General features: G+C 45.5%; 1 protein-coding gene across 6 annotated transcripts in view; it reads left to right on the plus strand.

Moving 5' to 3' along the window:
* The window catches only part of MEI4 (meiotic double-stranded break formation protein 4), a 675,270-nt gene that overhangs the window by 61,751 nt on the left and 590,664 nt on the right, over window positions 1-22,855 (plus strand). For all 6 annotated transcript variants that reach the window (XR_013596137.1, XR_013596136.1, XR_013596138.1 and 3 more), the window contains exon 2: window positions 3,779-4,027. Coding sequence is in view for 3 of the 6 variants with exons in the window: in XM_078648096.1 (XP_078504222.1) it covers window positions 3,779-4,027 (249 nt within the window). In the remaining 3 variants the exon portion in view is untranslated. The remainder of the gene's footprint in view (window positions 1-3,778; window positions 4,028-22,855) is intronic.

The following is a 22,855-nucleotide window of genomic DNA, read 5'->3' on the forward strand; positions in this document are numbered from 1 at the left end:
GCCATTTTAGTGGCTAAACATTTTAGGGGCACAGTAATCGGGACTGTCTCGGAGCTTAAAGGGCGCCTTTTGGCTCTGCGACTCCAACTAGGTTCCTCCTTCTGCACTATTGCGCCCATATATTCCCCTAATGAACACCCAGAGGCATTTGTGCTTGGGGCCTGCGCTGAGGTGTTGCATTCTCCTGACCATGTGGTGGTGGGCGGCGACCTTAATCTTGTGATGAACAGGGAGCTGGACCGTTCTGGTTTTAGCACTGGGGGCACGGGCACTCTCTCCGCAAAGGGCGGGATTGGCTGTGCGATGCAGTGATCAGGGATGCCTGGTGCTGTCTGCATCCAAACTAAAAGGATTTTTCCTATTATTCAGCCGCACACAAGACATATGCGTGTCTTGACCATTTACTAATCACCCCAGCTGCTTGGACCTTGGTTACAGGATCTACTATTGAGGCGAGGGCCCTCTCTGATCACGCACACATCACCCTGTCCTTCTGCTTCTTCTCTGAGCGAGTTGCTTCTGCTTTGTGTTGGCGCCTGCGAGACTCCCTGCTTAGGTCCCCAGAGGTAGTTGCGGATATTCAATGATGCATTACTGATTATATAGCAGCTAATGACGGGGGACGCACCACTCTCCTTGGTATGGGAGACCCTTAAGTTGGTTGTGCGAGGTGCTTTCATAGCTTAGGCTGCCTATGAGAACAAGATTAGACTGACGAAATGCGCAAATCTGGAGGTTACAGTTAAAAAATTAGAAGCCATCCATAAATGCACGGGCGCTCCCCGAATGTCGGCAACTGGACAAAGAGCGCCTTCAGCTCCGCCGCCTCGATCTAGACCACGCTGAACACACAAGTGTTTGCCTTACACATAAGTACTTTGTAGGCTCCAAAAAAGGGGGCCTTATGCTAGCGCATTGCCTACGCAGCCAACAGGAGGCCCACTCGGTTACAACACTCCGTGATGAGACTGGTCAATCTCACTCTGGCTACGCCCACATATTGTTGACCTTTCGATCCTTTTATAGCTCACTGTATGCGGCAGATCCCCATCTACGCGCTGATCCCTCTGACTACCTTGAAGGGGCGGCGGTGACACCCTTGCCTACTGGCGAAACAGACGCCATGGAGGCGCCTATCCGCATAGAAGAAGTGATATCTACAATTCCCTGGCTGAAGTTGCAGAAGGCCCCAGGGCCCGATGGCTTCAGTGCCCTTTTTCATAAAACGTATTGCGCTGAACTCACCCCCTTGCTAACCTGTTTGTTTAACTCCTTTGCGGACACAAGGTCCCTCACCCCACCATGCTGCAGGCCTCTATTTCGGTTGTCCTTAAACTATTCTCTAGTATACTGGCAAACACAGACTAAACCCCCATTTGCTGGGCCTTGTTGACCCGGATCAGTCTGGTTTCATCCCAGGAAGGCAATGTTGGGACAATACCAAATGCATTTGTCACCTTATTGACAAGGTGCACCGGTCAAAGGAGCATGTTCTTCTAATAGTTATCGACGTGGAGAGGGCATTTGACCGTGTGCATTGGCCGTATCTCTTTGCGTCTCTTGAGCGCTTTGGTCTGGGACCACGGTTCCGACGATGGATCACAAGCATTTTCAGCATGCCTCAGGCAGCCGTTCGGGTCAGTGGTGTCCTCTCTGATCACTTTGCAGTAGGGCGAGGAACACATCAGGGCTGCCTCCTTTCCCCCTGCTCTGTATGTGGAACCACCAGCCCAGCAACTCCGAGACAACCCCCTCGCGCGTGGTATCCCATTTGTCTTTGATCAGCACCTTATTGGTTTGTAAGCTGACTACCCTATTTTCTCAGTGGCACACCCTCTGTCCTCTCTGTCTGCTATTGTGGACGACTTCCAGTTGTTTGGCCAGTTTTCTGGCTTCAAAATCAACATGCAGAAGTCACAGGTCCTCAATCTCACCGCTAATCATCTGACGGTGGAGACTCTCCACACTCGCTATGCTCTGGACAGGGTGTTGGAAAGCATTACATACCTTGGGCTGATCCTCCACAAAACTCTTGCGCAAACTACAGAGGTAAACTACGCAACCTTAGTAAAACGGATCCGCTCAGACATGCACTGATGGCGTTGCCTTCCTCTGACGTGGTTTGGGAGGCTGTCCGCAGTTAAAATAAATGTATTGCCGCGTGCACTATATTTGTTCTGAACATTACCACTAGAACCCCCACCACACGTCCTACAACAGATGCAATCAGCGATCGATAGTTTTTTTTTCCGGGGCTTGACTGTGCTGCGGTTTCGGAAAGCTCAGCTTCAACGACCCAAGATATATGGGGTTCTAGCTTTCCTTATTATCACTCGCTACTTTCACGCCTCACAGCTATGTTATTTGGTGGAGTGTAATCGCCCCATGACTGAGAAATTCTGGGTGTTCATAAACCAGACTGTGACAGGCTATCACATTTGTCGCGATGCCTGGTTGCCGAGACCGGCTCGAGCTTGGGGCCTCTATTCCTCTCCCATCACGCGCCCCACGATGCTGGCTTGGTATAGAGTCTCCCGGAGGGCCAACCTGATCACCTTCCCCTCTCCCTTGACCCCGCTTTTTATGAACCCCGCCTCTCAGCCGGGTATGAATAATGGGGCAGCCACATGCTGTTTTGAATGAGGTTGTAAACGCGTAGGGCATCTATTCGATCTTCGGGGCCTTATCCCTTTTAAGGAACTCCAATCGGACTTTAATCTGTCTGCGACCCACTGTTATCTGCACTCCCAGATGATTCACTGGATATCTGGGTCTGAGACGTGGTCCCTGGCATTCTGCCTGATGTTAGTTTGAGAAATGAATAACTAGCAGAAAAGTTGACAAACGCCTTATTTCGGAAATGTATTCCTTTATTACCACGGCTCTCCCTAGGGTCCGCACTGCTGTTCAGAAACGATGGGAGGCAGAACTAGGGCGCATGCTGTTTGACAAGGAGTTGGAGGATGTTTTTTATTGGGCACAGCATGCTACGTATTCCTCGAGCCACATGGAAACTTCCTTTAGGATCGCTACATACTGGTACTATACTCCTGACACGTCTCCAAATGGCAACCTCAATGTGACGACCTCTGTTGGAGGGGGTGTGGAAGTCCTGGGACCCTTCTCCACCTACTCTGGCACTGCCCCAACTAACCGGTTACTGGGAACAGATACTTTCAACATCGACATGGCCTTTAACACCTTCATCACCCTGATCCCTGCGTACACTCTTTTAGGCCTCCCCAATGCGATTACCTTTCCCGTGCGCTTGCTTAGGGGAGGCAGATGCCCCTAGCATTGAACGTGACACAGTGAAAATCGGGCAGGCTACCGGAGCAAATAAACTGTATACATCAGCTATGGAACCTTTAAGCGATGGAGAAACTCTCTATGGCAGCAGCGGGGAAGATTGTAGACTATGCCAAAACATGGGCCCTTTCTTAGCTATTCTCTCCACAGAACTTACAGAACTGACCTGCCCACAATACCTCCGCTTCCTCAAATTGGTCCCTGGTGATACCTCTATTCTCCCATAAAAATGCATATTACTGGTCCCCCTCTATTTCCAGACATGGTTGTTTTGTTGTAACAAACAGGGTGTATGGACTGTAATCCTCTTTTTCTTTGAATGGCTCACTGAGGAGATGGGGCGGGGGATGGGTGAGGGTTCTGCCTAGATTTCTTTAGTGTTTCACTTTATTTTGGCTCCGTATTGTGTCAATAAAAATAGATTTAATACCAAAATGTAAATACTCTAAAGTTCTCTGTTACTTTTCAGAGGTTGAGGACCAGTCTGAAGTGCCCACATGGTTCAATTTGACAACAAAAATGGCATTAGCATTGGCTATTATAAGAACAAAACCAGTAGGAAGAAGTGCCAAATCGTATACAGAGTATTTAGCCAAAGAAATCTCTGGTCATGAGTTAAATTGGAAATCAAAAGTGAAAGAGTTGGAAGCAGAAGTTCTCAGGTTACGTCAGCAGCTTTTTTTAAGCAAGATACGGTCAGCCAATGCTTCAGAGAAAGGTACGTTTCTACCTCTCTATATATCATAAGTATAATGTATAAAATATATAATATTATTTTGGGTAAAGGCATATCCTAGTGATCCTCCCGTTTCAAAGACTTCTTACTGGTGGCCACCCATGCATACCAAAAGGTTAAAAGATTGGCTCTCTGTGTTGATTACAAAAAACAGTTGGGGGACAAATCATGTGGTAATAATTCTTTGGGTGTACCCCAATTCACCACACAAGTTTTGTTTGATGTGAAATCACAAATTAAGCTCTTCTGTTATATTTAAAAACAGAAAACTTTTAGAAAGTGGGTGTTTTCTTGTCTAACCATCTATGTGCCAGATAGGTTTCTTTCAAAATATGCTGTTACAGAAGTAAAAAAATCAAACTCTTGACATCCTTCTTTACTTTTGATTTGATAAAATGTGTTACTGCATATGGTGGGCAATGTATTTCATTATTACTCATGAAGGGTAACCACAATATTGTTTCATATATGATGTCTTCAACTGATATTGTAAAATGTGACAAGAGGCACAGATTCATATGAGTGTGAAAGCAGAAGTCTGAGGTAAAGTATGTTTTCCTGGCTATTGTGAAGAAGTTCGGTGTGTATTCTATTAATGGCTAAGTAGGAGTTACTATTTATTTCGTAAACTGATAATTCCGGCAACAACTTTACAAAGCTACTGTTAGAAACGGGACCCCCGGCCGGCCAAGGCTCACGCCAAAGTCAGTCAGGGATCACCATTTCTAAGTCAGGGCAAGGGAGTCACACACCAAGACAACCCCTGCTCACCCTCTAGGTAACGTGACGCGAGCAGCAAGGCTAATCTCGGAGGCGATGTGTAAAGCGTTTGCGCGCGCACCCCAGCGACAACACCCTAGGCCCACCACAAAGGAAACTCCACACAAGGTTATATCAAAAATAGCCTTTGTATTATAATAATAAAAACACATTAGATAACACACACACTTTACAATGTGCCAACAGGCACGGGCAAGATTTACAAGGGATTATGTACAGGACAGGGCCACCTGGACCACTGTCAGGGGTATGCACTTTTTAGAAATAGCACTTGTAGGTATAACACTTAGCACATAAACATATAATGACTAACACAGAAATAGTAAATGTAGCATACAACCAGTAACTACTGGTAAAGGGTAAATACCTCCTACGCCACCCTAAACACTGCAGGGAAATCACGCAGGGAACTAGGACCTTATCATCAGGAGCTATGGAAGGAAAACCATCACCTAAGCAAGTCACATTTAGCAAAGGGAAGGAAACCTAAAATAATCACTTAAGCAAGTCACATTTAGCAAAGGCGATAACACATCAACATTCCTCTAAGCAGGTCACTTTTAGCAAAGGGAAATAAACCATAAACAATTACCTAAGCAGGTCACTTTTAGCAAAGGTTATAACAAACAATTGCACATGAAACATTAAAACACATTCAGAGGTGCAGGTAGAACATTTGCGCAGAAATCACATAAGCAGTAAATCATAAATTACAATGCGCAGGGTGCATGTAGCACAACACTAGAAATGTCCCTCGGGCCAACTGGCCTCGCAAGGGGTGAAATGCCCTGAATCCAATGTCAGGGAAGGCTGCGCAGGCAGCCAAGACACAAACCTAAACGTAGCAACTGTCCACTAAGTGCTGGACAGTTGTAAATAAGGCTGGGCAACGTTGGAGCCTCGTGGGCTCAAGAACAATGAATGGCGCCCAAGAGCCTCTCTGGGGCTCTTCACAATGAACTGGTGCCTTGAGCCTCTCTCAGGCTCTTCACGGGAATGGGCACTCGAGCCTCTCTGGGCTCGCAGACAACGAACTCTGCCTCACTAGGCATGGGGGGTCCCTCACGGGGGACCCTGGCACAACTGGAGAGCCACTCGGGGCTCAAAGAACAAATGGCCCCCAGGAGCCTCGGGGCTCCTCACCACTGGTGGGGGCTTGGATGGAGTCCCTCACGGGGACTCCGAGCAAGGGCAACAGCAGAATGCCCAGAAGAGCCTCACTCGGCTCTTCCACGAAGAAAGGCAGTGCACGTCGGAGCCGCCCTCTCCCAACGGGGCCGCTCGAAGAACCACAAAGAACCCGCCCCCGCACTCACCGGGACTTCACTGGTGCTGCGGGGGGCGGGAAACACTGCCGGCTTCTCTTCTCCGGTAACGCGAGCGGGGCTCCCCTTCACTCGGGAGCCTCGCAGCGACGCGGCAGGCTGCTTCCTGCTTCTCTGGTTCCTCCGCTCCTCCTCCCGATGACGCGGCAGAGGCTCGGCCGGCTGGGCCAATCCCAGCGCGGCCCGGGCTGAAGGCGGGTGCTGCTTCCTCCGGGCTGCGGCGGTGAACACGGGGCAATGCCGGATGGGCACCGGCTCTGAATAAGTAAATACCACGGGGCAAAGGAAAGCGGCAAATCAGCGGGGTGGCACCCGCGCCGCTAGACCACCAAACGGGGCGATCAGATGCCGGGTGGGCACCGGCGAAGGGCACCCAAGGCGCTAGCAGCGCTACTCAGTGAAGGACAGGCGCTCCCAAGCGCCAGGGGACAAAATACAGCGCTCACAGCGCTACGGCCAGAATAAAGCGCTTTTCAGCGCTAGGAGTAAAAATAAAGCGCTCCCAGCGCTAACAATGAAAGGCAGCGCTCCCAGGCGCTGTAAGTAAAAGAAGGGTCCAGAAAAGTCCTTTTAGGCAGGCAGGGGGCAGGGCAGGGCCAGAGCCAGCACACTGGGTCTCCAGGCAGGGAGACAAGCCAAGTGGCGGTCCTCCTGGCCCCAGCAGCAGCAACAGCCCCCTCTGGCAAGGATCCAAAAGTAGAACAATTTCTGTGGGGACACAGCCCCTTCTTATACTGTGAAATCCTTTGTTTCAGGGTGCAGGGTGGGGGGAAACCAGTTGCAGCTGGCTTGGGAGTACCCTTGATGGCCCAACCACCCCTTTCATTCACTGGGGAGGCTTGGGTCGTTAGACAAACCACAGGGGGCGGAGCCAGCATTGTGTGGGGAAAAACCCAGCCCATCCAGGACCCAGGTGCACTCCTCCCACACATCACTCATGCTGATCTCACACTCACCACCGGGCAGACCCATCCAGACTTCCTGGAGCCTGGCATGCCAGCCAGCTCCAGCCAATCACGCTCCAGTATCCTCACTGCACACATACATCAATGTCCAGAAGTAGCACTTCCCTTCTAGACACATACAAGCCGCACATACCATTGCGCAGCATTCATTCTCACGAGTTCATACATACCAAACTCGAGCCTGCACTCCCCACACATCAGGAACTAACATGGACACACACATTCTCCATGCATTCCGATGGGAGGGCAGGCCAGCCATACTACACGCACGCACTTTACTCTGGGACACAGGGGAAAAGTGCGCCAAGACCCAAAAATCACTAACACTGGGTCACAAATAAAAGCAAAAAGATTAGGGGTGAACCTGCCCTAAGGCCCAAGTCCAACAGCTACCTTTCCCATCAACCCTTGGTAGGCCATCAGTGAATATCACCATTCGCACCTTTCGGGAATGCCTCTTTCAAAATCAGCACAACTTTAACTTTCTTGGATCTGACTCATGGTTTTGCTACACCTGAAATACTGATAATTAACTTAAAAGGTGGCAGTGATAATCAGGCTGTGTGGACGAACGCAATTGAGTAGCTAAACCCGTTTACTCATAAATATGGATTTCCACCATGCATCATAATTGAACAAGTGATGCCTAATTAGCAGAATTTTATAAAACTTATTTACAGCACAAATAAATTAATAGCAATTTGAATAGCTGACCCAGAGTGCAGCTCCATGCCAGACTCTCTGGAAAAAATAAATGGCGACCGTTTGGATTTTTTGTTTCTCCTACTGGATAATATATCCCCCATGGAGATCTCACCACGTCATGCTTCCCAGCTTGAAATAATTGCTCTCAATTTCCATTGTTGGTCATGGTTCCACCACCAAAGGAACTCATCGCTCACATCTGAATGAATCAAGACCGTGTTTGAGTACCCAGGACACATATGAATAAACTTGCGCGTTTTCAGTGCCCTGTAGTGCAGTGAGATCCTTAAACAATGGCATAATTGGAAAATGGAAAGGTGCACTATCTTGGCTAATTCCACAATGGGTAAGGTCTTTCTCCACAGCATCTGCATTATTTTGCAGGGCATGTTCCTGACCTGACTCGGTAGAGATGGCATTGCTGCTACTCATACTGTCTAGAAGCTCCGGAATCTGCCCTCCTGTTGGAAATTGGGGCCACCTTTTCCCATGTTCATGACCAATACACACCTTTCTAGAGGATTGATAGCCATAGCAACATGCTCTCCTATAAATGTCCTTGAGATAAAAAAAAAAATCTGTACCCCCTGTACCATGCTGAGTCTGCCATTTGATCCAGAGTTTTGGTAAAACACCTCGGGCAGATGAAAGACCAAACAGGAGGCGACTGAAATTTAGTTTAGGGTTGTTCCTGTTGAATTCCAGTAATCTGAGCTTAGTTTCAAAGGTGCGGTATAGAAGTAAGTATCCTTTAGATCCAACATTTTCACCTAGTCTCCCCACTGAAGAAAGTCCCACAGGAGATGAACACCTTCCATCGTAAAATGTTGGTTAACAAATTATCCATTGAATTTCTTCGGATGATAATGCACCAAACCCATTTCTATTTTTGTGGTCACCTGCCAAGTACGCCTGAACCCCACAATCCTGTCTTCCACCTTTACAGGGAAAGAAGGGGTTATGGCTTGCCTGAAATATTGGAGAGTTGTCCACAGCTACCAACTTCAGATCTGAATCCTCTTCTACATTGTTCTCTCGATGAGAAGAATGTATTGAAGTTCCTCTGACTGCCTCAATTGTAGTTTTCTTTCTAATGTTCACGCTATTGTAGGGGGTAAAATCCTTTAAGTACTACAATCATTAATCACCGCATCTTCAACAAAGGGAGGACAAGCAAGTTTATTGCATAGGCACAGAATAAGACAGTTGGGAAAGTGTCATAAGAGAAGCACAAGTCAGTCTCAAATTTTGCGGTGACAGCAGTGGGTTGACCTGGAATATTACTCTGTAATCTCCCTTTGAGGATAAAGAAATCCTGTTCCTTGCATGCCTCTAGGAAAAAGCCACCTCTTTTATTTGCCCAGACGTAAGGGGGGAACTCGGTGCTGGCATATTAACAGCCTCTTCCCGTTCTTTATCAGCGCATAGGAGTGAATATTTAGATCTAGTAGTGTTAAGATCCTATATTATTATGCCATTTGAGATACCTACTTTCCATCTAATCATATTTATACATTGAAAAAAAAAACATACGTAAGACGTGTTTGTTTTCTTGACCTGGTAAAATGTAAAGATTAACCAACATAAGAGGAAAAACGGAGCATTGACCCAAATTCTGCTCTGGAAATGCAATACAATGTAACAAATTGCTGTGTGATACTCTGATTTTTTAACTCACTTACCCCTTGCTCACGAACAGCGCTTCTAGCGCTGCAACGATACTTGCACTTCGCCATTGCTGAGGGCGAGGCGCGACGGCTGACACGCCCACCTCACCTGGCCAAGCCCCCTTAATCGAGTATAACAGTGCGCGCAGCTGGAAAGCGCGACACTTTGAACCTCGAGACTCCTGAGGCGGAAGCCGGGAGTGTGCTTGTCATTTTTAAAATTGATTGCTGTGTGATACTCTGATTTTTTAACTCACTTACCCCTTGCTCACGAACAGCGCTTCTAGCGCTGCAACGATACTTGCACTTCGCCATTGCTGAGGGCGAGGCGCGACGGCTGACACGCCCACCTCACCTGGCCACACCCCCGTTATGCCCTTCCCCATAGACATAAATTATGTGTCTCGCTAGGAAGCGCAGCGGACGGGCGCAGCGGGCGCGCCGTCTGCGCGCCGAAGGCGCGCCAAAGGCAAGCCCGTCTGGGCCCGTCCGGGCCTGGACCGAGCCCAGGGCCAGACCCCCTGCCTGTTCCACTGATTCCACCCGTAAGTGTTGGACCAAGACCCAACTATATCTACTAAACTCCTCCCCTTGTTCGGCTACCACCCGCTGCAACCCAGACCACTTAGAATCTGTTCCTTTCCTTTGCCCTCAATGTCACTTCACTCTCCCGCCCTATCAATCTCGTCTGCCACCGCAGCTCCCCTCATCCAACAACCGAACTCTGAAAGCAGGCTTGATCAACTGCCGCTCTCTCCCCCGTCATGCCAACGACATCTGGATGTCCATCTCATCAGACGAGTGGGATATTTTATTTCTCACTGAGTCCTGGATCACTGACTCCTCCTCTCCGGATATCTACCTGGCCATCCCCCCAGGCTACGATATAAAATGCATTAACCGGGCTGGAGGAAAATCGGGAGGCGGACTAGCCGTCATCCTCAAATCCCATCTTCAGATGTCCATTACCAAGCTTACCAAGATTGGTATAATTGAAGCCATGTACTTCTCTATAACTGACTCCGCGGCAGTCATACTGGCTGGCACATTAGTCTATAACCCCCCTACCGCCACCTCCCCTTCTCTCACTGCACTCACCCACCAACTGGCTGATCTATCCCTCAAACACCAATATTTTCTAGTCCTAGGAGACTTTAACCTCCACGTTGACAACCCTCTCTGCGTGAAGGCGAACAATCTGTTGGAAATCATGGATAGTCTGAACCTCAAACAATTAGTCACCGGTCCCACTCATGTGGCTGGTCACACCCTGGACCTCATTTTCGCCAATTTCTCGACTATCTCTGTCTTCCCCCCCTCCCTCTCACCTGGTCCGACCACTATCTTATCCCCTTTTCTCTTGCCCTCGGTCGGAAAACTGTTCCCTTGGCCCCTAGGAAGGAGTTGGGAAGAAAGTGGCACAAGGTTACATGTGCCACCTTGGACCCGGTATTTCACTTCCAGACGGATCACCTCTCCTCTGATATTGATGGAAATGTTTCTAGGCTAAATGCTGCCCTTGTCAAAGCTATCGACTCCATTGCTCCCCAGAAAGTCATTGCCTCCACTAGATCTCGCCCCTCCGCCTCCTGGTTCTCCACCTCCCTCCGCGAGGAAAAAAGCAGATGCAAAGCACTCGAACGTAAGTGGAGACTAAACTACGACTCCGAAGCTAAACTTACCTATAAATCTGCCTTGAAAAAATTCCTCAAACAAAAAAAAATCGCAATGAAAGATTATTTTTCTTTTCAAATTGCTAATGCCAAAAACTCGTCTAAAACCCTCTTCACCATTGTCAAAGTCTTCATTAACCCTCCGGCTAGAGCCACCCAGAACTCGGCGAGTCAGGCCCTATGCGAGGGACTCTCAGATTACTTCCTTGAAAAAATTAACAAACTCTGTGTCTCCTTCCCTAAAGGGCTAGTCCCCCTGCCTCCCCCCACTAATCCCTTAGCCTCTCCGTCCTTCCTCTCCTTCAATAAACTCAACCAGGACGATGCTATTAGGTTACTTACCCATTGCAAATCCGGCGCTCCTTCTGACCCCGTCCCTGCGAAACTCATGGGGAAGCTGGCACCCTCGCTTGCCTGCTCCCTCCTTTCCATCTGGAACGCCTCCCTTCACCACGGCTTCTTCCCTACCACTTGGAAAGAGGCCTTGGTGATCCCTATTCTAAAAAAGGCTGATGCTGACCCCTCGGTCTTCGCCAACTACCGCCCTATCTCCCTTCTCCCTAAACCTGCAAAGGTCCTGGAAAAAGCCGTGCAGTTGCAACTCACGGAATACCTGGAAAACCACTCTCTTCTACACGACTCACAATCCGGATTTAGGGCGGGATTCAGCACTGAGACGGCATTGCTGGAAGTATCCGAAACTATTCGGGAATGCGTGGACAGGGGCGAGGAGGCCATGCTGGTCCTCCTCGACCTGTCCGCTGCATTCGATACGGTCTCCCACCCCATCCTCCTTGACCGACTCAAACAGTTAGGCATTGGCGGCACGGCCTTTAGCTGGATCGAGTCCTTCCTTTCAGGAAGAAGTCAGAGTTTTGCTGCGGCCTTTTAAATCAGAGGAAAAACCCCTGTCTTGCGGTGTACCACAGGGCTCCGCCCTCAGCCCCCTGTTTTTTAACGCCTATCTTGCCCCACTGGCCAACGTTGTGGAGTCCTACGGAGCCAGGGTGGTCTCCTATGCTGACGATACTCAGCTGGTATTCTCCTTCAGAGACCACTCGGACTCCGCATTCACCAACTTCCGCCAGTGCCTTAACAACATCAGTGTCTGGATGACTGACAACCATCTTAGACTCAATGCAAACAAGACAGAGGTGCTGTTTTTCAACCAGAAAGTCCCCATCCCCTCCTCCTGGTGGTGGCCCACGGCACTTGATCCCGCTCCCTCTCCCGTTCACTCTGCTCGTAACCTGGGTTTTCAGTTTGACGACTCCCTCTCATGCAAAACTCAGGTCAACAAAGTGACCTCTGCCTGCTTCCTGAAGTTGCGCATGATCAAAAAGATACTCCCCTATCTCCCTCTGGATTCCCGCCGTACTGTTACCCATGCCCTCATCACATCCCATTTGGACTATGCAAACAGCCTCTATGCTGGTGCCCCCCAATATCTGCTAGATCGACTTCAGATTGTCCAGAATGCGTCGGCCAGATTGATTGGTAACATTCCCTACCGTCAATCAGTATCCGCTTATTGCAAAGAACTTCACTGGCTACCAGTGGCCAGCCGTATTCAGTTCAAGATCCTTACCCTTACCTATCGAGCCATTAATGACCTCGGACCCAACTATCTGAAAAAACGTGTCTCAATATCCCGTTCCATCAGATCCTTGAGATCCAATGACCTCCGCCTCCTGGTCTCTCCCTGTTTTAGACTCTCTAGAATGGGTGGCAGAGGGTTCAGTGTCATTGCGGCAAAACTGTGGAACGCTCTGCCTATCGATCTTAGATTCTGCCCCTCCGAATCCATCTTTCGGGCCAAACTCAAAACTTGGCTCTTCTCTGGACTCTGATTTTATTTTACTGTTCCCTCTCCATGCTCCTTCTTCTCCCCTGGATGATCAGGTTCTAGCGCCGGGACACCCCTTCGGGGGTAGCTGTGCGCTCTACAAATTACATAAAATAAATAAATAAATAAATAAATAAAATGAGATTGATTTTTGTTGTTGTTTTGTTTCCACAGTGCTATGCACTTACTGCTCAACTGAGGAGCAGTGATGTAAGGAGATAACGTTCTCAATGCAGTCACAGACGCTGAGGGATGCATAGGATACACAGCTAAAATAGCAAAATCAGAACACCATAGGGCATTGTAAATCAAGACAGCAGATAATGGGGGAAAAAACGTTTTCATAGATGTGTAGTATGCACGTAGGAGAGATTCTACTGCGTTGAGGTGCAAGTGGGAATGTTTAGGGTTATGAGCTATTTTCCTATGGGTTTCCAGTTAGTCGTAGGCCTGGAGGTGAGTGATGGTAGAGACACATAGAGCTCACTGGTAGTTTCACAGTATATGAGACTTTTGATCCATGCTTCAATAATAGGTGAGTGTTTAGTGCCCCAGTGTTTAGCAATTTCTCTTTTGGCAAGTAAAAGGGCTATGGCCACAAAGCGCCAATTTTATTTAGGTACATTGTGTACATATCCCAATAGGGCTAATAAGGGAGAAGGTTCCATGGTAATCCATGTCATAAGTGTAAGTTTGACAAAAATGTCCCCCGATAGAACACTATCTTACTGCAGGGCCATATCATATGGGCAAAATATGCTATAAAGCGTGACATTTTGTGCATACATGTGTTCTAGTTAGATCTATGTGATACAATTTAGCCAGTGTGATTTTCAATCAGCGCAGAAATTTGTAGTGTATTAGCTTGTGTCAATGGTTACATGATACTAAGCGCATCAGTGTACAACAAACTTGCCATATTTGGTTGGTTAAAGAATGTCCCAGATCCATTTCCCATGCTGTTTGAAGTTTAGCATCATGAGTAGGTAATAGGCCCAGGCTCATGTGGTACATATTTGAACTTAGTCAGCCTCCATCTGTGTCTGTATTGATCAGTGTCTGAGGTGAGAATTCACCAGGTGCCAAGGGATAAGATGGGATCTGGGCCTTAAGTTTCCCTTGGAGGTGTTGTAGTACCGAGTGGTCCACATAGGGAGCTTCACAAAATCACACATCTTCTGTGGGAGAAAAGACCTGACCCTCAGGGAATAGATCTCCAAATGTATGTAGTGAGTACTTCAGGAGGGTGCACTGTACTAGTTTCTGTTGTGTAATAGGTAGCCAGGGTTTAGCCGGTAGTGGTAGTGCCGGGTAATACAGGAACTGTCCACCCATCTTTCCTATCGGTCTTTTCCAGGCCTAGCTAGCTGTAGATAATGTTTGTATGTCTTTTGGATCCTGTGATAGTCCAACTGGTAGAAAGGCTCTCAATGGTGTTGGGCGGCAAGATCTATCTCAGGCCTGGCATATGGTATTCATGTGTCTGCATGACACCAGTGTCTGGCATAACTACTCTGCCACTAAATAGTATGGGTGCATATGGGGGACTCTGAAGCCTCCCTGTTTGTATTAAAGTGTTTCACTCAATTCGGGTTGTTTACCTCCTAAAATCAGTCGCTTCATTGCACTACGAAGTGTCATGAAAAATGTATTTATCAATGGAAAGGGTATATTCTGAAAAATTGGGTTAATGTCACCATTTTAATGAGCAATGTGGACAGCCATCAAGAGAGGGAGGCGGCCGGGTGGTCAGCTTATCCACTGCTGGGCCATAATTAAGGCAGATGACCTGTTCTTTGTCTCTATGGATGTGGATCACCAAATAGCTACAAATTCGATTGATGACAGTACACCGGATATGCCCGAGTACAATTTGTGTACAATAATGTGGCTAAACCACTACTAGCTGGGCCTCTGTGACTTAGAAGCAGGACAGCTAATCACATGCCTATGTTTCTTGTAGACTGATTACCACAATATTAAATACATCCAGATTACTGATTTTCCCCCAGGTCATTCCAACAGCCAGCTATATTCTATCACATAATTTTAATAGAGTGGATCAAACTACCCAATTCAGCCCATTTGGAGTAGCCATTTTTCTTTACTGTTTAACAGACCTGCTAACCAAGCCCATTGAGATGCATCATTTTATGGCTTCAGGCCAGGTTTATAATCATTGCATGAAACCACCCCGGAGCCACCTTTGCAAGAAACTAGTGTTAATTCTGCATTAGTGGTCATCTCTTCCTGTGAAACAGTTCATTCCTCAGTGGAACCTAAAATTGGTAAATGTTTTTTCCCATTCAAAGGCAATACCTTATTTTTAAGAGCGGAGGATACAATATCAATCCCTTGTGACGTAAAAACTCAGTTATTCAAAATAAAATTCACATTAACTGGTGACTTAATTGTAACCCTTGGTGCCTTCTCTACTTGTAGGTCTAATAATTCCACCAATTGTATATCACTACTCCCTACCAAATTAAGTTGGTCTACCTGTGCCAAAAGATTGTGCAAGCAACTATCCCCTGTTCCTGTGCCTAGTGCTCTGCAATAATACAAAATCTTTAGAAAAGGCTCATAACCCACCTTCTTCTATTGCAGCACCGGTTCGAGCTAAATGGGCACTTGATGCCACAATCCGATGTCCAGGCGAAGAAAGAATTGTACTCAGTTCGTAATGCTCCTGGCAAGGAGGGTCCACCTGGCCTGTATGGAGCACCCAAACTATTTTGCCTTCCTCTGGGCTTAGTCCCCGCTGCTAACTGCTACCCAGGCCCCCTTACTCCCCTGCCCCATGCTATCTGCCACTCACTCACTGCTGATGTTAGACTTGGCTTTTTCAGCGGGTTTACCCCCAGACTTTTTGCAATTTGGCCTCCTGTTTTTTACCTATCTTTTGTTGGTCTTACAACTCTGGGCACTTTACCACTGCTATTCATTGCTAAAGTGCATTTGCTCTCCGTGTGCATTGTGTTAATGGATTGGCATTTTCCAGATTGGCTTATTTGATTTACTACTAAGTACCTAGTACAGTGCACTGTGTGTGCCCAGGGTCTGTAAATGAAATGCTACTAGTGGGCCTGCAGCACTGATTGTGTCACCCACCCAGATAGCTTTTCAAAGGTGTCTCAGTCCTGCCACTGCATTGTCTGCACACAGTTTGTAACTGCCATGTGGACCTGACAAGTGTACCCACTTGCCAGGCATGCTAACCAATTGCCACACATGGTTGCTAATGTGAGGCATTTTCTACTTTTTTGGATCCATTCCCATCACTAGTTCTGTGGACAGTAACGACCGCCACGTGATTTTATTACTACAGTGACACCCTTTAAGAACCTTGATGTATATAGGTTTTTGGCCCTATGGTACTTCACAGGGTCAAATAAAGATGTACTTCATGGAGTTTGGAGTTAATTATTATTGATTTTGCTGTGAGTGAAGGGCCCCCTTGACCTCCTTTTACTTCCCTCTAAGCTCCCTTTTTGTGATAATGTCTTTAGAGGCTTGCCAAACTACATACTAGCATAGAAAACCTGGGAAGAAGACACTGATATTTCATGATCAGATTTGCGCTTTAAGATGTGGAAAGAGCACAATTATGCACTGATGTTGCCCATTATATTATATTACATTATATTATATTATATTATGTTATATGTACACGTTTTCAATGCACACCAGAAGTATCAGTGACATTAATTGGGGTTCTGGGCTAACTAAAAACGATTAGATCAATCAATGTATCTTTTGTCATTTATTAATTTTGTTCTTTGTGTATGTTACATGCTTGTGACAGAATCGATTGCATTTGGTGTTACATGCTTGTGACAGTATCAATTTGCATTTGGTGTATGTCCTTTTCACCAACGCCTTGTTAGCTTTTTAAAAATTTTCAGACCTTATTGAATGTAATTCACAATATTGTATGGTTGCCCATGTGAACCATTTAAGGTGTGTATACCCAGGTTCCCATGGGTTAGAGGGTTGCTCTTGTAGGTATAATCCTAGGTATATAAGCCAGCAGTATCTTTGCTGGAATATGGCTACTGTGATGCTCATGCCAACATGGGCAAGCGCTGACTCGAGCTGCTTTAATTATGACTGATCTAACCTACTCAGTAGGACTTTGCCTATATCCCACTCCAGGTATTGAGAGCACCTGAATAGTCTTGATTGAGGGTATAGGACTATTTGTAGGAAAAGTAATCTGGGGGCTTTTCATCCTTTACTGGTGCTTGTATTGCTGCCAAACAAAATGTCTGTATCGATCTTAGTTTAAGTTCTGGTTACCACTACTACTTTAAAAGTATTAACAGCTGCCTTTGCGGCTATCTCACTGTTCCCATACAACTTTGATCACTTTTATGGGCCTTGGTATATTGACCAGGAACAAAAGGAAGCATTTCTGCTGAGGCAGCCAAATTTCTCCAAAACTGTTTATTTTTAGTTGGTTTCTCTGAATCTTTCAATAGCAAATGCACTAAATCAGCTGTGTACCCTTACACATAGGATGGAACCATCACTGTTAGTGAGGGAACTTATGGGTCAGCCTTTAGTAGTACAAGTACCAAGGTATGAATTTAAGACGAATGTGTGTTTTTCAGCCCAATGCTTTTCGGAAAATGTGGGAGAAATTAGCGTATACAATGGCTTCACTTGCTAAATTTAGTACGACAAGTCATTCTAATGTTAAGAAATCTCATATTGGCTTGTAACTTTCTTAACCTATTTGAAAGCTGTAAGGGGGCACACTTCTGCAGGAAGTCCGGTGCTAGACCCCCTGATCTCAATGGATAATTCATATATGAGGAAAATCATATTTCAATTAAGTGATTTTAGATTATTTTTAAAGGTAATGTTGTAACAGTGTGTAGTCAGTATTGCCACTATTTGGTCCACCCTAGTCAGGTGGTGTTCTAAGGACTCGCCTGTGATGCACATTTTGTCAATGTAAGATAATGCCTCAGGATCTTATTATAAAATCTCCATGATGCATTATGAAAATAAACTAGGACTATTTTTATAGTTCATGGATAATTATTTAAAACTGAATTGAAATTCATTAAAGGAGAAAGCAGTTAAATACTTCCTTTCGGGCGCAACATTTTGACTGAAAAGTCTATTGGAGATGTCCAGGGTTGTTTTTAATTTTTTACATACCACGTTTGTCATAAGTCCTGTGCTATCAGGTTTTTGTTAAGTATATGCGCGTGTGAATGATTTTACATTTCTATAGTCTAGACTATTCTATATGTATTAAAGCTGTGAAAAAAGGTGTCTTCCTCATAGAGCAAAGCAGTGTGATGCCTTGATATTGCAACTGATCTAAGATAGCTTTTATCTCACATTATGCATCTGCCTTCTGAGGAAATTGAGGCTCACTCCATAAAGGAATGCTTATGAAATAGATTCATTATCCCACCCAATTGGTTTCTCTGCATAGCTGGAGTTTGTTCTCGAGCCTACTATCTCTTCCTTCTTTACACTAACTTCTGGTTAACATCCTGAGACAACGTTGTTTGGTATACTTCTCTTTTCTGTTGTACTCAATCCGTCTAGTTATCACTGACCTTTCACTGTAAGTGTTCTGGAAAAGAACTGCAAGAACAGCTTTCACAATACTGAAACAAATCTGCCGTTTAATCTTGTCACAGTACCACAAATTGTAACCCCACCAGTTGGACCCCTTAGTTAATGGAGATTCAGTCTTCTTCTTCAGATTTGCTGTTCGTTTCCTTTTAGTCTCTGGCAAAGATTTTTCCTTATCATAACCTTCAGTCTCGTTTTTTGTTTTGATATGCAGTTTGACGGCCCATGAGCCCTAGTTGTCCCGGGCGACAGATGTATAGGTCTCAGAAATTGTTTTAGGTAACTTCCATTCCTGCTCTTGAATAGGGCCTGCTGCGAGTTTCTGGCAAGTAGCCTAAACTTCTGCTCTCTTCACATGCTGCGCAGAATCATGGACAAATCTGTTTCAAAATTTCCCATTAATTTTATTCGTAGATCTAGAGCTGGTGCAACTCCATGCTTTAATAATTGCCTTCGTATATCAGGTGGCACTGCCAGTGAGGTTGTGCCAAGCGCAGTAGTGCAGATACATACTGATATACTTCCCCAGCTGTTGCATTCCTCTATGGGTGGCACCATTCCAAGAGGAAGACTCCTAGTCCAAATTCTATACTTGTCTCAGGATGTTGTATGTTGTTAGACATATGTTAGACGTCCTCTAACTGGGTGGGCTTGTGAGCTATCTAGAAGGCAACTGCATTGCGTTCTATGGACATCTTACCAATATTAGCATTCAAAGTCTTTAGACTGATTGCCTGAAAGGCAACGTGTGCATGTGGTGCAGGTCCTACTGAAACTTCTCTACCTGTTATACTCTGTGGTACATACTTTCTGAGTTGCCTACAGAGGGATACAATTCCATTTAATGATTTGACGGCCTCTGCAAGATTTGAACTTTGCTGGATTTCGGAAAGGTGTACCTGACCAATACATGCCAGCTGGCCCTTTCATTACTTATCTTTTCATCAAAAAGAGGGAGGTAGAAAGCTGATCCAATCAGTTTCCAAAGTATAATCAATAATCAAGCGGGAAAGGATCACTTGTCCTGCGCAACCTTAGGTTTCTTACAGGAACGGGGGGTGTGTCCCAAATAAAAGACCCTCATGCACGCGATGGGTAAGGTGGAGTTGGAGCGGTGTATCTTGATTCTCCGCTTTTTTTATTCGCGTGTGTGCATAATCATCGGGTCGATTGAATTATGCAACCTCCACCAGGAGGTGTTAACCCAAGGTTGAAGCAGTAGTGAGTCAGTGATGAGGGAATATTAAAAGAACCCGGATAACCAGAATAGGATTTTTTAATAGTTCTGGGTTCGGGTCATGTGAACTCTGCTATAGTGCATCATAAATACTTATAAGGAGTGGTTGATGCACTCAGAGTGTCGTTAAAAACATTGCGTGAAGGGAAAATAGGGGGGATTAGTTCGACATGTTTCTGCCCTCTGCGCCTTAGTAGGACTTACAGGCATTCATCAGGACCGTTATGTGAATAACGTGAAGGTAAGGGGATGTGGTGAAAGTGCTCAAAATATGAAAAAGGTATATTAACCTGTTGCTTGTTTCAAAAGAGGTCGCAATGTACCTGTTGGAAAAAGAAGAATACACACGTACGTTTTCAACACATAGGGGGGAGGGTACAAGGGGAGACACCCAACATAAAACTATATCTCAAGTCTGTCAATGACAGACTGTAGCAACAACTAAAAAATGGCAATACTTCATTCATGGCTGCTATTAATGGTAATGTCAACTCTCTCTTCATCTCTCCATACTATACAGAGGGGCAATGCATGCTGTATAGGTGATATAACATGCAAAATGGTTCATGGTTGGTGCCTGCGTAAAGTGCCAGATTGTGAAACGCTCTTAAGGTAGTCAAAACCCTATTTGTGCTTGTTGAGATCTCATAGTGAGATCTTCCACACACTCAGTATAACATATAATTCATAACCTTGCGTTTATCCAGTGTGTCAAGAAACGTGTGTAATACCGTGTCTCAACAATCATGTTATTTATTAAGGCGGCAACAGATAATAGATAAAAGGATGTGCCTGCTGTCACTGTTGAATCTTGACAGGAACATAACTCGGAGATCAATCTAGAGCCAATGCGAACCAAAAACTACTGCTTCAACCTTGGGTTAACACCTCCTGGTGGATGTTGCATAATTCAATCGACCCGATGATTATGCACACACGCGAATAAAAAAGCGGAGAATCAAGATACACCGCTCCAACTCCACCTTACCCATCGCGTGCATGAGGGTCTTTTATTTGGGACACTCCTTTCATTACTTAGCCAGTCTGGCATTCTTAGGTGTGTGGGGAAAGTTACCACCAAACCAGTTTTGGTGTTCTTGGCAGGTCAAAGGGACATTCAAGACATGAAATGCTTGGTATGGCGCAGGAAAAGCTCCATCTTTATATGTATGACAATTCTCACTACCAACATCTATAGATTCCAACTATTGTTAAAAGGTTTCAAAGGTCTATGAAGCATGTGGATGAACCGCAAAAATTATTGCGCTTCCTCCCCTCTCCCAGTGTTGGGGACACGTCTATCTTTGAGATGTTGTGTAATTGCTGCCCTTAATTTAGCCCCGTTGTAACGGGCTGCCATGTTTAATGTACATATTCAATTACCATGTGATTCAAAGGTAGATACCACAGATGTTGAATACCTGTTTAAGAACCAGGCTTAACAAGCTTGTAGAAAATAGGGGTTTCCTGATTTATCTGAACGTGGGGACCAGTATTACAATAATTGTCTCCATATATTAACAATAATTGTGGTTTTTTTTAAGTGCTTCATTATAAACTTCTGATGAATCAAGCTTATTAGAACACTCTGACGTCAGGCGTCTATTATTGGAATCAGGGGATTCGACCCCCTCTAAGTCACAGGGGTCCCATTGCCAACGCCCTGGTGCAATGCACCAACATGAATAACAAAGTTAGACTGCGACTCTTACATAACTCACTCAGCAATATTGTGCTGATAGTATTTTCTGGGAACACACGGTCACTCTGAGTTCAAGGACAAATAAATAACTCACTCAAAATAGCACTAAGAGGCAGAAGATAAAACTTTAATATGTCAATTTCTAAAACTCCAATCTAGGGCATAAAATATGACCAATAACCACACAGAATGCGACAGCAAATGCAGCACTGCATGACCTGGCCTGTGAAAACAATATGAATATTCTTAACATGGCTGGCAAGTTCCTAGCATCCTAACACCCTATTACTACGTCTAAGTGCTATGATAAATGTAGGCATAGCAGAAACTATTAAGCCTATAAAGGAAGTTTATTAAGAAGGATCGCACATCATAACTTTCTTCGCTAAGAATAGATGTTTAATAATTTTCTATCATAGCACTTGCCCAGAATTGATAAACAGCGCCAGGCTGAAGGCCACTTCTCTGCGCCACTGCCGGGGACGTGGAGCAACCACTGACTGTGGCTGGGTTGCAGCAAACCGTTGTAACCTCTGCCCTAATAGCTATAGTATGACGCCTCCCCAAACTACTGCCAAATACAGGGGTTTTTATAAAACCTGATCACTGATTTTTGTCTCATGTTTATAGGTTTGTTGCCCAAAAAGACAAAATAAGTATTGTGAAGAAAATTAGTCCTCTTGATTCGCATTGTGACATTCTAGCCTTCACTGTAAGCATCTATTTTAACATGGCAGTAACTATAACATAAACAAAAAAAACATGGCAGCCTAGATTAGAGCTAATGCTAAATTATGCGAATGCCTAAACTTCACACTTTCTAATAGAAAGACCTAAAATAGTCTGCAGGCAAGCACAAGATAATCATAGAAGAGGTGTAACTTCCCTATTACAGCATTCAATACAGTCTCAAAACACTCTTGTTCACAATCTCACTACCATGGTAGACTGTGTCCTTTCTCTGGCCCCATCATCCTGCTGTGATGCTATGTTTCTGATCCCTTCTTTGTTTGTACTTATTTTTTATCCTACCTTCTCATTTTAAATGCACATGTATGTATCAGTGATCTCCCATGTTAAGTATGTATTCTGTTATGTAAAGCACTTAAACTCCCTTTTGGGCATAGGTTCAAACTTGCTAAACACCCTCATAAAACAAAGTTAAAGAATAACCTAAGCATAGTTGGTTGTTAAAAGATATGAGGTGAAAGCTTGAGTAAGCAAGATCTGCGTGCGTACTGAGAGGAAGGAGAAGATCCTATGTAATGTCTTGTTTTAGTTCCCAGAGAGACTGTGGCACCTGAAGAGGGTG

Source organism: Lissotriton helveticus, chromosome 6, assembly GCF_964261635.1.
Source record: "Lissotriton helveticus chromosome 6, aLisHel1.1, whole genome shotgun sequence".
NCBI lineage: Eukaryota > Metazoa > Chordata > Amphibia > Caudata > Salamandridae > Lissotriton > Lissotriton helveticus.